Source organism: Scyliorhinus torazame, chromosome X (assembly GCF_047496885.1).
Source record: "Scyliorhinus torazame isolate Kashiwa2021f chromosome X, sScyTor2.1, whole genome shotgun sequence".
NCBI lineage: Eukaryota > Metazoa > Chordata > Chondrichthyes > Carcharhiniformes > Scyliorhinidae > Scyliorhinus > Scyliorhinus torazame.
Genome location: NC_092738.1, coordinates 38,645,130 through 38,661,901, shown reverse-complemented (window position 1 = coordinate 38,661,901; position 16,772 = coordinate 38,645,130). Strand labels below are relative to the sequence as shown.

The following is a 16,772-nucleotide window of genomic DNA, read 5'->3' as shown; positions in this document are numbered from 1 at the left end:
TTAAAAAAACTGAGCATTGGTAACTAATTAAACATAATTACTTAATTATAATTTAGAGGGATAGCTAAGCCAGAGATCGGAGAGTACTATATTTAGCTTTCGCATTTCTATTAGAAATCTAGTTCCAGGAAACAGATAGTTAACAGTAACTTTGAATTTTTTTTTTTAAATACAAAAAAAAAAATTTTTTTTAAATTTAAATTTTAATTTATTGACGCAATGTCAGTTAGCGGGGTTCTGTGCTCTGACTGTGAGATGTGGCAGGTCCGGGAGGCTTCCAGCGTCCCGGATGGCTTCATCTGCAGAAAGTGCACCCAACTGCATCTCCTCACAGACCGCATGGTTCGGTTGGAGCGGCAATTGGATGCACTTAGGAGCATGCAGGTGGCGGAAAGCATCATAGATTGCAGTTATGTAGATGTGGTCACACCCAAGGTGCAGGCAGAGAAATGGGTGACCACCAGAAAGGGCAGGCAGTCAGTGCAGGAATCCCCTGTGGTTGTCCCCCTCTCGAACAGATATACCCCTTTGGATACTGTCGGGGGGGAAAGCCTATCAGGGGAAAACAGCAGCAGCCAGAGCAGTGGCATCATGGCTGGCTCTGATGTTCAGAAGGGAGGGTCAAAGCGCAGAAGAGTAATAGTAATAGGGGACTCTATAGTCAGGGGCACAGATAGGCGCTTCTGTGGACGTGAAAGAGACTCCAGGATGGTATGTTGCCTCCCTGGTGCCAGGGTCCAGGATGTCTCCGAACGGGTAGAGGGCATCCTGAAGGGGGAGGGCAAACAGGCAGAGGTCGTTGTACATATTGGTACTAACGACATAGGCAGGAAGGGGCATGAGGTCCTGCAGCAGGAGTTCAGGGAGCTAGGCAGAAAGTTAAAAGACAGGGCCTCGAGGGTTATAATCTCGGGATTACTCCCTGTGCCACGTACCAGTGAGGCTAGGAATAGGAAGATAGAGCAGCTCAATACGTGGCTAAACAGCTGGTGTAGGAGGGAGGGTTTCCATTATCTGGACCACTGGGAGCTCTTCCGGGGCAGGTGTGACCTGTATAAGAAGGACGGGTTGCATCTAAACCGGAGAGGCATAAATATCCTGGCCGCGAAGTTTGCTAGTGTCACACGGGAGGGTTTAAACTAGTATGGCAGGGGGGTGGGCACGGGAGCAATAGGTCCCTCAATATTGAGGGAGAACTAGGGAATAGGGACAGTGTGGCTCTGAGGCAGAGCAGACAGGGAGAAGTTGCTGAACACAGCGGGTCTGGTGGCCTGAAGTGCGCATGTTTTAATGCAAGAAGTATTACGGGTAAGGCAGATGAACTTAGAGCTTGGATTAGTACTTGGAACTATGATGTTGTTGCCATTACAGAGACCTGGTTGAGGGAAGGGCAGGATTGGCAGCTAAACGTTCCAGGATTTACATGTTTCAGGCAGGATAGAGGGGGATGTAAAAGGGGAGGCGGAGTTGCGCTACTGGTTCGGGAGAATATCACAGCTGTACTGCGAGAGGACACCTCAGAGGGCAGTGAGGCTATATGGGTAGAGATCAGGAATAAGAAGGGTGCAGTCACAATGTTGGGGGTTTACTACAGGCCTCCCAACAGCCAGCGGGAGATAGAGGAGCAGATAGGTAGACAGATTTTGGAAAAGAGTAAAAACACCAGGGTTGTGGTGATGGGAGACTTCAACTTCCCCAATATTGACTGGGACTCACTTAGTGCCAGGGGCTTAGACGGGGTGGAGTTTGTAAGGAGCATCCAGGAGGGCTTCTTAAAACAATATGTAGACAGTCCAACTAGGGAAGGGGCGGTGCTGGACCTGGTATTGGGGAATGAGCCCGGCCAGGTGGTAGATGTTTCAGTAGGGGAGCATTTCGGTAACAGTGACCACAATTCAGTAAGTTTTAAAGTACTGGTGGACAAGGATAAGAGTGGTCCTAGGATGAATGTGCTAAATTGGGGGAAGGCTAATTATAACAATATTAGGCGGGAACTGAAGAACATAGATTGGGGGCGGATGTTTGAGGGCAAATCAACATCTGACATGTGGGAGGCTTTCAAGTGGCAGTTGAAAGGAATTCAGGACCGGCATGTTCCTGTGAGGAAGAAGGATAAATACGGCAATTTTCGGGAACCTTGGATGACGAGAGATATTGTAGGCCTCGTCAAAAAGAAAAAGGAGGCATTTGTCAGGGCTAAAAGGCTGGGAACAGACGAAGCCCGCGTGGAATATAAGGAAAGTAGGAAGGAACTTAAGCAAGGAGTCAGGAGGGCTAGAAGGGGTCACGAAAAGTCATTGGCAAATAGGGTTAAGGAAAATCCCAAAGCTTTTTACACGTACATAAAAAGCAAAAGGGTAGCCAGGGAAAGGGTTGGCCCACTGAAGGATAGGCAAGGGAATCTATGTGTGGAGCCAGAGGAAATGGGCGAGGTACTAAATGAATACTTTGCATCAGTATTCACCAAAGAGAAGAAATTGGTCAATGTTGGGTCTGGAGAAGGGTGTGTAGATAGCCTGGGTCACATTGAGATCCAAAAAGAAGAGGTGTTGGGTGTCTTAAAAAATATTAAGGTAGATAAGTCCCCAGGGCCTGATGGGATCTACCCCAGAATACTGAAGGAGGCTGGAGAGGAAATTGCTGAGGCCTTGACAGAAATCTTTGGATCCTCGCTGTCTTCAGGGGATGTCCCGGAGGACTGGAGAATAGCCAATGTTGTTCCTCTGTTTAAGAAGGGTAGCAAGGATAATCCCGGGAACTACAGGCCGGTGAGCCTTACTTCAGTGGTAGGGAAATTACTGGAGAGAATTCTTCGAGACAGGATCTACTCCCATTTGGAAGCAAATGGACGTATTAGTGAGAGGCAGCACGGTTTTGTGAAGGGGAAGTCGTGTCTCACTAACTTGATAGAGTTTTTCGAGGAGGTCACTAAGATGATTGATGCAGGTAGGGCAGTGGATGTTGTCTATATGGACTTCAGTAAGGCCTTTGACAAGGTCCCTCATGGTAGACTAGTACAAAAGGTGAAGTCACACGGGATCAGGGGTGAGCTGGCAAGGTGGATACAGAACTGACTAGGCCATAGAAGGCAGAGAGTAGCAATGGAAGGATGCTTTTCTAATTGGAGGGCTGTGACCAGTGGTGTTCCACAGGGATCAGTGCTGGGACCTTTGCTCTTTGTAGTATATATAAATGATTTGGAGGAAAATGTAACTGGTCTGATTAGTATGTTTGCAGACGACACAAAGGTTGGTGGAATTGCGGATAGCGATGAGGACTGTCGGAGGATACAGCAGGATTTAGATTGTTTGGAGACTTGGGCGGAGAGATGGCAGCTGGAGTTTAATCCGGACAAATGTGAGGTAATGCATTTTGGAAGGTCTAATGCAGGTAGGGAATATACGGTGAATGGTAGAACCCTCAAGAGTATTGAAAGTCAAAGAGATCTAGGAGTACAGGTCCACAGGTCACTGAAAGGGGCAACACAGGTGGAGAAGGTAGTCAAGAAGGCAGACGGCATGCTTGCCTTCATTGGCCGGGGCATTGAGTATAAGAATTGGCAAGTCATGTTGCAGCTGTATAGAACCTTAGTTAGGCCACACTTGGAGTATAGTGTTCAATTCTGGTCGCCACACTACCAGAAGGATGTGGAGGCTTCAGAGAGGGTGCAGAAGAGATTTACCAGAATGTTGCCTGGTATGGAGGGCATTAGCTATGAGGAGCGGTTGAATAAACTCGGTTTGTTCTCACTAGAACGAAGGAGGTTGAGGGGAGACCTGATAGAGGTCTACAAAATTATGAGGGGCATAGACAGAGTGGATAGTCAGAGGCTTTTCCCCAGGGTAGAGGGGTCAATTACTAGGGGGCATAGGTTGAAGGTGAGAGGGGCAAGGTTTAGAGTAGATGTACGAGGCAAGTTTTTTACACAGAGGGTAGTGGGTGCCTGGAACTCGCTGCCGGAGGAGGTGGTGGAAGCAGGGACGATAGTGACATTTAAGGGGCATCTTGACAGATACATGAATAGGATGGGAATAGAGGGATACGGACCCAGGAAGTGTAGAAGATTGTAGTTTAGTCGGGCAGCATGGTCGGCACGGGCTTGGAGGGCCGAAGGGCCTGTTCCTGTGCTGTACTTTTCTTTGTTCTTGTTCTTTGTACACTGTCCCCATCAAACACTCCCAGGACAGGTACAGCACGGGGTTAGATACAGAGTAAAGCTCCTTCTACACTGTCCCCATCAAACACTCCCAGGACAGGTACAGCACGAGGTTAGATACAGAGTAACGCCCCTCTACATTGTCCCCATCAAACACTCCCAGGACAGGTACAGCATGGGGTTAGATACAGAGTAAAGCTCCCTCTACACTGTCCCCATCAAACACTCCCAGAACAGGTACAGCAAGGGGTTAGATACAGAGTAAAGCTCCCTCTACACTGTCCCCATCAAACACTCCCAGGACAGGTACAGCATGGGGTTAGATACAGAGTAAAGCTCCCTCTACACTGTCCCCATCAAACACTCCCAGGACAGGTACAGCACGGGGTTAGATACAGAGTAAAGCTCCCTCTACACTGTCCCCATCAAACACTCCCAGGACAGGTACAGCACGGTGTTAGATACTGAGTAAAGCTCCCTCTACACTGTCCCCATCAAACACTCCCAAGACAGGTACAGCACGGAGTTAGATACAGAGTAAAGCTCCCTCTACACTGTCCCCATCAAACACTCCCAGAACAGGTACAGCAAGGGGTTAGATACAGAGTAAAGCTCCCTCTACACTGTCCCCATCAAACACTCCCAGGACAGGTACAGCATGGGGTTAGATACAGAGTAAAGCTCCCTCTACACTGTCCCCATCAAACACTCCCAGGACAGGTACAGCACGGGGTTAGATACAGAGTAAAGCTCCCTCTACACTGTCCCCATCAAACACTCCCAGGACAGGTACAGCACGGTGTTAGATACTGAGTAAAGCTCCCTCTACACTGTCCCCATCAAACACTCCCAAGACAGGTACAGCACGGAGTTAGATACAGAGTAAAGCTCCCTCTACACTGTCCCCATCAAACACTCCCAGAACAGGTACAGCACGGGGTTAGATACAGAGTAAAGCTCCCTCTACACTGTCCCCATCAAACACTCCCAGGACAGGTACAGCACGGGGTTAGATACAGAGTAAAGCTCCCTCTACACTGTCCCCATCAAACACTCCCAGGACAGGCACAGCACGGGGTTAGTACAGAGTAAAGCTCCCTCTACACTGTCCCGATCAAACACTCCCAGGACAGGTACAGCACGGGGTTAGATACAGAGTAAAGCTCCCTCTACACTGTCCCCATCAAACACTCCCAGGACAGGTACAGCACGGGGTTAGATACAGAGTAAAGCTCCCTCTACACTGTCCCCATCAAACACTCGCAGGACAGGTACAGCACGGCGTTAGATACAGAGTAAAGCTCCCTCTACACTGTCCCCATCAAACACTCCCAGGACAGGTACAGCACGGGGTTAGATACAGAGTAAAGCTCCCTCTACACTGTTCCCATCAAACACTCCCAGGACAGGTACAGCACGGGGTTAGATACAGAGTAAAGCTCCCTCTGCACTGTCCCCATCAAACACTCCCAGGACAGGTACAGCACGGGGTTAGATACAGAGTAAAGCTCCCCCTACACTGTTCCCATCAAACACTCCCAGGACAGGTACAGCACGGGGTTAGATACAGAGTAAAGCTCCCTCTACACTGTCCCCATCAAACACTCCCAGGACAGGTACAGCACGGGGTTAGATACAGAGTAAAGCTCCCCTACACTGTCCCCATCAAACACTCCCAGGACAGGTACAGCACGGGGTTAGATACAGAGTAAAGCTCCCTCTACACTGTCCCCATCAAACACTCCCAGGACAGGTCCAGCACGGGGTTAGATACAGAGTAAAGCTCCCTCTACACTGCCCCCATCAAACACTCCCAGGACAGGTCCAGCACGGGGTTAGATACAGAGTAAAGCTCCCTCTACACTGTCCCCATCAAACACTCCCAGGACAGGTACAGCACGGGGTTAGATACAGAGTAAAGCTCCCTCTACACTGTCCCCATCAAACACTCCCAGGACAGGTACAGCACGGGGTTAGATACAGAGTAAAGCTCCCTCTACACTGTCCCCATCAAACACTCCCAGGACAGGTACAGCACGGCGTTAGATACAGAGTAAAGCTCCCTCTACACTGTCCCCATCAAACACTCCCAGGACAGGTACAGCACGGCGTTAGATACAGAGTAAAGCTCCCTCTACACTGTCCCCATCAAACACTCCCAGGACAGGTACAGCACGGGGTTAGATACAGAGTAAAGCTCCCTCTACACTGTTCCCATCAAACACTCCCAGGACAGGTACAGCACGGGGTTAGATACAGAGTAAAGCTCCCTCTGCTCTGTCCCCATCAAACACTCCCAGGACAGGTACAGCACGGGGTTAGATACAGAGTAAAGCTCCCCCTACACTGTTCCCATCAAACACTCCCAGGACAGGTACAGCACGGGGTTAGATACAGAGTAAAGCTCCCTCTACACTGTCCCCATCAAACACTCCCAGGACAGGTCCAGCACGGGGTTAGATACAGAGTAAAGCTCCCTCTACACTGCCCCCATCAAACACTCCCAGGACAGGTCCAGCACGGGGTTAGATACAGAGTAAAGCTCCCTCTACACTGTCCCCATCAAACACTCCCAGGACAGGTACAGCACGGGGTTAGATACAGAGTAAAGCTCCCTCTACACTGTCCCCATCAAACACTCCCAGGACAGGTACAGCACGGTGTTAGATACAGAGTAAAGCTCCCTCTACACTGTCCCCATCAAACACTCCCAGGACAGATACAGTACGGGGTTAGATACAGAGTAAAGCTCCCTCTACACTGTCCCCATCAAACACTCCCAGGACAGGTACAGCACGGGGTTAGATACAGAGTAAAGCTCCCTCTACACTGTCCCCATCAAACACTCCCAGGACAGGTACAGCACGGGGTTAGATACAGAGTAAAGCTCCCTCTACACTGTCCCCATCAAACACTCCCAGGAGAGGTACAGCACGGGGTTAGATACAGCATCGTCTTTTGCTGCATGTTGGGATCTTCTAAAATCCCTGTTATCCTTTGATGTGGTCCATATTTCTGGTGATTTTGACCAATCCCAAGTGTGCAACAACGCCATTTTTTACCTTGCTCATCTCCTGGTAGAAAATATCCCGTAAGTTTGACATGTTCTGAAAGATAGTCACGTAACATCCGATACGGCTGTAAGAGAAGGAGTCAGCTGTCACCACGGCGATCACCATTTCAACACTTTGAAAGTGGGTGTGGTGATCGTATTGCACTAACCATTCACCACTGTATCACATTGTATCACGCTGTTGCCCATGTGGGCTCCACCTATGGACCATTGTACTGTACTACATGGAATGTATCACGCTGTTGCCCATGTGGGCTCCACCTATGGACCATTGTACTGTACTACATGGAATGTATCATGTTGGTGCCCTTGTGGGCTCCGCCCCTGACTCCGCCCCCTTGAGGGGAGGTATATAGAGCAGCTGCCCTTTAGGCGGCTCTCACTAGCAGAGCAGTCGCAGGCAGGCACTGTTCTAGTCGATTAAAGCCACTGTTCACTTCAACTCTCTGTCTCGCGTGAATTGATGGTCGCATCAGTGGGCAGCAACACAAAATAGATGGAACTGCACGTGTCACCCATTGAGGGCAGGAGCAGTAGTCACTTCAGTTGAAGTCATATGATACTTACAAACAAGGCTGATGGGATAACCCAAGTCAGGCTCCTGTCCAATTTTAAATCGCTCTCCTGTCTACCCTGCGGTACAAGGGCACCTTGGAGCCCTGCGCTGCCGCTCAGGTACAGCAGGGGATTAGATGCAGCTGAAAATTAGGCCCAGGCTTTTTAAACTCATAGGCCTCTGTGGCATTCAGATAAGAATTATGGAATCATAGAAATCCTGCAGTGCAGAAGGAGGCCACTCGACCCATCAAGTTACCACTGAACCTCTGAAAGAGCACCTTACCTAAGTCCACATCCCTGCCCTATCCCCGAAACCCCGCCTAACCTGCACATCTTTGGACACTAAGGGACAATTTATCACGGCCAATCCACCTAACCTGCACATCTTTGGACACCAAGGGACAATTTATCATGGCCAATCCACCTAACCTGTACATCTTTGGACACTGAGGGACAATTTATCATGACCAATCCACCTAACCTGCACATCTTTGGATACTAAGGGACAATTTAACATGGCCAATCCACCTAACCTGTACATCTTTGGACACTAAGGGACAATTTATCATGACCAATCCACCTAACCTGCACATCTTTGGACTGTGGGAGGAAACCGGAGCACCCGGAGGAAACTCACGCTGACACTGGGAGAACGTGCAGACTCCACACAGACAGTGACCCAGCGGGGAATCGATCCCGGGTCCCTTGCGCTGTGAGGCAGCAGTGCTAACCACTGTGCCACCGTGCCGCCCGCACATTCTACCAGTGAATGAGCAGGATGCAGTCATTGGCACTCACGAAAGTGTTACTACTGACTGATTGGCCGCTTGGGATATTTGGGTTTTACAGAGAGTGATTCTGTCAATTTGGTCACTCAAAAGGCTGCCAGCATTTAGTGATATTCTCCAAGTGGAGGAGGTGCATTGTCTGCCTCTGTTGGCATCGGGCAGGTCTTTTGGGGGTAGCCATCAGCCCAATGTGGGGTTTCAGATGATGAATCGGGCATGACAGTCGGGAAGTTGGCCAAAGATATTGGACGGCTTTCCTGAGAGTCAGGTTTCGTCACAAGGTGCCAGCAAGGTTCATGGACTTGTCCAATGCATGCTGGGAACATGTATAATGCACCAGTGTATTAACACATTAAATACTGATTGGAACCTGGACAGAAATACTGTATTAATACAATAGGAGTCATTTCTTCAAGAAGCCCTAGTTTCCCCTGTGCCCCTCTGTCACAAACCATTCACAATCCCAATTCTGTCAGCCTTTTACAGAACAGTTCAAGGTCACATTGTTGTCAGAAGCCTCTCAAGCATTTACATAACTGAGGGTAGTTCGCCAGTGCCATTCTTTGCAATGATTCCCATGATTACTGAAGCATACCGTACCTGTTCCACAGCTCTGGCAGTTCCTCACGAAGCTGAGCATTGAGCTCTTCAAACTCATTCTGGGCCGTAATAAATTCCTCTTCAGCCTGAAAAATGAGGAGTCAAGAATGTAACACTGCCCGTTCGCCCAAGACGCAACACGCAGCTTTCAACGCACTGTCAATCAGTAACTTCTCCCCGCCGCATCCCGTGTGACTGACTGCATCTCTCTTGATGGTCGTCCAGCTCCCTCATACTGTGAGGTGAAAGGTCATCGACCTGAAAGGTTAACTCTGTTTCTCTCTCCACCGAACCGCTGAGTTTCCCTGACATTTCCTGCTTCTATTTCACACTTCTTGGTGTGAGGGCCTTTCCGTTTCCATGGTGACCTCGTAGGCCACAGGCTCTGGGAATGGGGTGGAAGGGTCTGACTGCCCTCCGGGACGCCCTACGATCGTACCATATGTGAGTTACCTTGGTGATCTTCGCTTCATCTTTCTTCTTTGCGCTTTGCAGAGATTCAAGATGGTGTCGGAAACGGTCATAATCCACCAGTTTACGCCCTCGTTTCGCAATACGTTTCTGAGGGGCGAGAAAATAAATTTTGGGTTACACATTGCTGTGGTGATATGCACACACAAGGGGTTAATGTAAATAGACGTAGACTAGATAGATACCAGAGGCAGCACCAGAGACATGACACACAGACAGTCAACCAATAGGTCAGTAAGGTAGGACACAACCAATGGGCAGTCACGATACACCCAGAGGTGACACTACCACAGGAGGGCATTACACCAACCCATATAAAAGGACACAGCATATATGCTCAGTCTCTTTCCAGTGGAGACTCTCAGTGAGTACAGACACAGTGTTGATTGAACATCACACCCACCACGTGGATTGTAGCGGACTGGTTCGTCAGTCTGAGTAGCGATAGCAGGATTAACAGTAGCGTTGAATCCAAGGAGGAAAATTGTTAACAGTTTAATAAACGTGTTGAAGCTATCTCCAAGTCTGAACCTTCCTTTGTCAGAGTGCACATCAAGGAAGCAGCGTATGCTGCATCAAGAGCAGAACAAAACAATTGCCTCAACACGAAACTCCCTGGGATGTACAGCAGTTGGTGATTTTGTTTTAACCTTGACTGATGAGTTTGTTTCTCAGGGAATGGATTCATTATCGCCATCGGCAATAGCCTACATCAGTATCTGGCCTTTCGCATGATAAAACATCCCCAATTGCTTCACAGGAAAATTGTAAAACAAAATTTGACACTGAACCACATGAGGAGATATTAGGGACGATGATCAAAGCCTCATCAAAGTGGACGGGTTTGAGGAGTATCTTAAAGGGGGAGAAGATGAGGTAAAAAGGGGGTGGAGGGGTTTGGAGGGGGGGGAAATCCAGAGCATGGGAGCCAGACAGCTGAAGGCACGGCCGCCATTGGCGGAGCAATTAAAATCAGGAGTGAACAAGAGGCCCGAATTAGAGGAGCACAGAGACCCCGGAGGGTTGTGGGGCTGGAGGAGATTCCAGAGATAGGGAGGGGGCGAGAACATGGAGGGATTTGCAAACAAGGATGAGAATTTCAAAATCAAGACATTGCTTAACTGACAAAGTGCTGACGTGCTTGGGAACCGTGGCTTTTTACACCCGAAAAAAAGGGCACAAAAGCTGCACCGATCCTCTGTCTGGTGGGGGGCTGGCAGGCAGGCAAGCGTAAAGCCCCCAACTTTACGCTGTGGATACAGCCGGAGAATTGCCGGGTCCGTGGCCGCGAGTGGGCACAGCGGCGACCTGCAGCGGCCTCACCGTGCAGCATGGCGGCGACCGCGCGCGGACCCGGTCTGCCAAATAATGCTCCCTTTTGGCTAGGCTCGCCATCCCCGGACCACCCCCCTCCAGTGCCCCCAGCCCCCGCCAAAGCCCCTCCTGCCCGCAGAACGACTCCCATCCGACTGAGGAGGCGCTGGACTCAGTCTGCAGACGCCGCGTTCACGAAAATAAAAAGCATGGGTGTCCCACGCCATCGGGAACCCAGCCCATCGGAGACGGAGCATCGTGGGAGGGCCTCAGGTAACGTCCTGAGGCCACCCTTACGCCGTTTTAGAGGGGGTGGCGCATCGCAAAAGCAGCGGCGCCCCCGATTTCAGCGCAAACGGGGATTCTCTGGCCGATTGCCGAACGCGAATTTGGCGTCGGAGACGGAGAATCCTGCCTGATGTCTGTCAGCGAGCACAGGGGATGCTGAGTAAAGGGGACTTGATGCTAGTTAGGACACAGGGCAGCAGAGATTTAGATAACCTCAGGTTTACGGAGGATAGAATGTGGGGGGGGACAGCCAGGAGAGTGAGGGAATAGTCAAGTCTGGAGGTAACAAAGGCATGGATGAGGGTTTCAGCAGCCGATCAGCTGAGACAGGTGTGAAGTTGGTCGATAATATGGACGAGGAAATAGGCAGTCTTAGGTGGTTGAAAGGTTGCCTCAGGGGCAAGTAGAACGCTGAGACCGTGACTCATTAGTCCGTGACTGTGATCAGAAGGGGTTGTCTCGACAACCAAAGACAATGGCTTTGGCCTTCCATATATTTAACTGGATGTCAGATAAGAAATCTGGCAGTAGAGACAATGGAGAAGGGTCAAAAGAAATGGTGGTGAGGTCGAATTGAGGGTTTTCTCTGCATATAAGAAACCTGATGTGTTTTCAGATGATGTTGTCGAGGGGGATGTACGGAGCTGGAAAATCGGAGGGGACTGAGGGTAGATCCTTTGGGAACCCCAGAGGTACGAGTATGAGAGTGGGAAAAGAAGCCATTGCAAGGGATATCCTGGCTACCATTAAATAGATGATGCGCTATCAATTACGACGAGACGAGAGTAGAATGTAATCAAGGCTTTATTACACAGAGATGTGTGGCCTCCTACAGCAGCTTATGAAATGGCTGCTGTTCGGAGAGCACACACATTTATACTCCGCCTACTGGGCGGAGCCAGGGATCTACCCTCATACCTGTAGTACAGGGGCCTTACCGTAATACCCATATATACAATATAATACAACAGTGTTGACTACCACAATAGATAAGAATGGAACCGGGAGAGAGCAGTTGGAAGACAATGGAGAAGGAGTTGTAGGAAGATGATGTGGCCAACCATGTCAAAGGCTGTCGATACGTCAAGAAATATGAGGATAGTTTTGGAATTTATAACATACACAGATGCAAAATTCTTCCATTTTGTAAAGGGGTATTTACGGGCATTGTCTGTGAGTAGGGCTGGAACTGTACCCAAAGGTTGCTGTCAGCATTTGAAAGAAGGCAGAGAGATCAACATTTGGGCTCAAATTTTAATTTTGTTTCGATTTTTGGCGGTTACTGGCAAGAAAATATGAAACTCCCGCCGTAGCAGAAAACTAGGCCCAGGCTTTTTAAACTCACCGGCCTCTGTGGCATTCCACCAGCGAGTGGGCAGGATGTAGCCATTTGCTGCAGGAAAGTGTGGATACAGGTGGGTGTCTGGGGCATGGGGGGCCTAAACCTCCCTTGTGGGACCCTGAGGATTATTCCTGCTCCTCCTGACCCTAGACTCAAAGTGTAAAAGATGCCTTTGTAGCTCCTTTTTCCCTGACTGGTCTTCGGCTGGGGGCGACTGGGGTGTAGGGCGACCTGGGGGGAGCTTCCCTATGCACCCAGGCCAGAGTTAAATGATAGTGGGGGCTACGTATTTAAAGAAGGACCCCACCAACACTGATCAGGCGGCTTAGCCATCGAACGTGAAGCCTGAGTGAAAGTTGTAGTTGGTGAGTTCCGGGCAGTAAGTATTGTTACGAACCCCAAGAGCATCCCAAATCCCAGAAGGGAAATGAGGAATGCTGGTTCTCCCAGTGTCTGTGTGGGGTTCCTCCGGGTGCTCCGGTTTCCTCCCACAGTCCAAAGATGTGCAGGTTAGGTGGATTGGCCATGATAAATTGCCCTTAGTGTCCAAAGATGTGCAGGTTAGGTGGATTGGCCGTGTTAAATTGCCCCTTAGTGTCCAAAGATGTACAGGTTAGGTGGATTGGCCATGATAAATTGTCCCTTAGTGTCCAAAGATGTGCAGGTTAGGTGGATTGGCCGTGTTAAATTGCCCCTTAGTGTCCAAAGATGTACAGGTTAGGTGGATTGGCCATGTTAAATTGTCCCTTAGTGTCCGAAGATGTACAGGTTAGGTGGATTGGCCATGTTAAATTGTCCCTTAGTGTCCAAAGATGTGCAGGTTAGGTGGATTGGCCATGTTAAATTGCCCCTTAGTATCCAAAGATGTGCAGGTTAGGTGGATTGGCCGTGTTAAATTGCCCCTTAGTGTCCAAAGATGTACAGGTTAGGTGGATTGGCCATGCTAAATTGTCCCTTAGTGTCCAAAGATGTGCAGGTTAGGTGGATTGGCCATGTTAAATTGTCCCTTAGTGTCCAAAGATGTGCAGGTTAGGTGGATTGGCCATGTTAAATTGCCCCTTAGTATCCAAAGATGTGCAGGTTAGGTGGATTGGCCGTGTTAAATTGCCCCTTAGTGTCCAAAGATGTACAGGTTAGGTGGATTGGCCATGCTAAATTGTCCCTTAGTGTCCAAAGATGTGCAGGTTAGGTGGATTGGCCATGTTAAATTGCCCCTTAATGTCCAAAGATGTACAGGTTAGGTGGATTGGCCGTGCTAAATTGTCCCTTAGTGTCCAAAGATATGCAGGTTAGGTGGATTGGCCATATCAAATTGTCCCTTAGTGTCCAAAGATGTACAGGTTAGGTGGATTGGCCGTGTTAGATTGCCCCTTAGTATCCAAAGATGTGCAGGTTAGGTGGATTGGCCGTGTTAAATTGCCCCTTAGTGTCCAAAGATGTACAGGTTAGGTGGATTGGCCATGCTAAATTGTCCCTTAGTGTCCAAAGATGTGCAGGTTAGGTGGATTGGCCATGTTAAATTGCCCCTTAATGTCCAAAGATGTACAGGTTAGGTGGATTGGCCGTGCTAAATTGTCCCTTAGTGTCCAAAGATATGCAGGTTAGGTGGATTGGCAATGTCAAATTGTCCCTTAGTGTCCAAAGATGTGCAGGTTAGGTAGATTGGCCATGTTAAATTGTCCCATAGTGTCCAAAGATGTGCAGGCTAGGTAGATTGGCCATGCTAAATTGTCCCTTAGTGTCCAAAGATATGCAGGTTAGGTGGATTGGCCATGTTAAATTGTCCCTTAGTGTCCAAAGATGTGCAGGTTAGGTGGATTGGCCATGCTAAATTGTCCCTTAGTGTCCAAAGATGTGCAGGTTAGGTGGATTGGCCATGCTAAATTGTCCCTTAGTGTCCAAAGATGTGCAGGTTAGGTGGATTGGCCGTGTTAAATTGTTCCTTAGTGTCCAAAGATGTACAGGTTAGGTGGATTGGCCATGCTAAATTGTCCCTTAGTGTCCAAAGATATGCAGGTTAGGTACGGCCTCCTCTGTACTGTAGGGATTCTATGATCCTCACCAATTTATTTTTGAGATTTGGAAAAACTGTGAGAATAGAGACGAAAGCCGGCGAGGAAAGAGGCCAGTCTTGTAGTAAATTATTCATATAACAAAACACTTATTGAACTTCAAAACAGGAGACAAGCAACAGTAAAGGATATTTATCATTAACTACAATAATGGTGACCCAGACAGTACCCATAAAGTACCCTCCAATCTAAATCTATCTACTTTCCTAAACACCGAGCATACATATTCCCCAAAACAACATCCCATAGGTTTTAACAGTATGAGCCAAATCCAGAAAATAGTTACCGCACAGGCATTGTAGCCTTCTTTTGGGAACCGTGCTTATAGTTTCGGGTAGCATTTATGGGGTCTTCCCTTTTTGTTTCTGCGCGACAGAATGATTTTCTGAGGGAACACTGCTTTGCAACTGGTTGTAGCTATGATCGAGGTCCCTAGACTGCTAATTTCCACTTTGCTTAACAAAGTATCTATCAGTTCATTTTTGAATCTAATTCTTTACTTTTCATTTCATTCCAACTTCCGAAAGTATCCTGAGACATCTCAGCTGTCCACCAACTCCAGTTTCTACCAGGATGGTGGGGTTCAAATCTTCTGGTGTGGTGTCATGATATAGGGTCCTCCTCTGACATTGTGTGAACTTTACCCGTTCAGAAGCTGGCTGACTAGCTGAAGTTGTTACAGCATTTTCATTTTCTACGATTCAACAGGTCGCACTTAAACAACCGTGAATGCAAAGTGAAAGGTTCTGCAGAGCTTCTGAAATAGATGTGAAGGAGAACAAGCTGGGAGAGGTCAGGGAAGGTGAGAATAACCTTGTTGGGAAAGATGGCTTTCCGAGGTGGCGAGACATGACTGCAGAGGACGGGGCCCAGGTGACTGAATGGAGGGATGGGGGAGGTAAATGAATGGAAGGCTGGAATCGGGGGACCAGTGTGCTACTTGGAGGAGGTGGTTCTGGTGAAGCTAACAGGAATAGGATGGAGCATGACCAAGAGCTGCTTCAGAGACAAGCTCCAGATTTCTGTCCCGACACTTTCCTGCGTGCCAATGGCTGCATCCTGCCCATTCACTGGTGAATGTCACACAGGCCGATGAGGTTAAAAAGCCTGGGCCTAGGTTTTTAATCCAATGTGATGTCTCATTCTAATTTGGAACTACAAATCAGTCTTCCTTCGTGGGTTTACAGCCTACTGACCTGGCAACAGACGATGAATTCACTGTTTCCATAGTGACCGCTGTGTCAATCTCAACACTGATTGTTGTCATAACCGCCATGAGGCCCATGGGAAAACCGCTATCAATCTCCCCCTGGGGCTCGTGGAGTACGAGATTCCCAGGTAGGGGGCAGAGGCCCACCCAACTGGGGCTCGTTAACCCGAGCATAAAAGCCGGCCCGAGCAGGGATCGGCATGTTGTTTGACCAAACGGGGACTGGGGTTAGCATATAGTTCCTGCCATGGGCACCTTAGTGTTCAAAGTAAAATAAAGCTTTTTCCACTTACTGCTGGCCTCCTTGATCGTTGAAGCTGCTCAGCCCTGTGGTGGCAGCTGGCAAACTGAACAGTGTATCTCCTTCGCCCACTGTGACTCTCCACATGGCATGGTGGCACAGTGGTTAGCACTGCTGCCTCACAGTGTCAGGGGCCCAGCCTTGGGTGACTGGGTGGAGTTTGTATGTTCGCCCCGCGCCTGCGTGGGTTTCCTCCGGGTGCTCCGGTTTCCTCCCACAGTCCAAAGATGTGCAGGTTATGTGGATTGGTCATGTTAATTTGTCCCTTAGTGTCCAAAGATGTACAGGTTAGGTGGATTGGCCATGTTAAATTGTCCCTTACTGTCCAACGATGTGCAGGTTAGGTGGATTGGCCATGTTAAATTGTCCCTTAGTGTCCAAAGATGTGCAGGTTAGGTGGATTGGCCATGATAAATTGTCCCTTAGTGTCCAAAGATGTGCAGGTTAGGTGGATTGGCCATGATAAATTGTCCCTTAGTGTCCAAAGATGTGCAGGTTAGGTGGATTGGCCATGATAAATTGCCCCTTAGTGTCCAAAGATGTACAGGTTAGGTGGATTGGCCGTGTTAAATTGTCCCTTAGTGTCCAAAGATGTACAG

General features: G+C 48.9%; 1 protein-coding gene across 2 annotated transcripts in view; it reads right to left on the bottom strand.

The window, feature by feature from the left end:
• The window catches only part of LOC140405330 (uncharacterized), a 280,714-nt gene that overhangs the window by 67,486 nt on the left and 196,456 nt on the right, over positions 1-16,772 (bottom strand). For both annotated transcript variants that reach the window (XM_072493621.1, XM_072493622.1), the window contains 3 exons: positions 9,629-9,736; positions 9,176-9,261; positions 7,219-7,294 (listed from right to left, as the gene is read on the bottom strand). In XM_072493621.1, the coding sequence (XP_072349722.1) occupies positions 7,219-7,294; positions 9,176-9,261; positions 9,629-9,736 (270 nt within the window). The remainder of the gene's footprint in view (positions 1-7,218; positions 7,295-9,175; positions 9,262-9,628; positions 9,737-16,772) is intronic.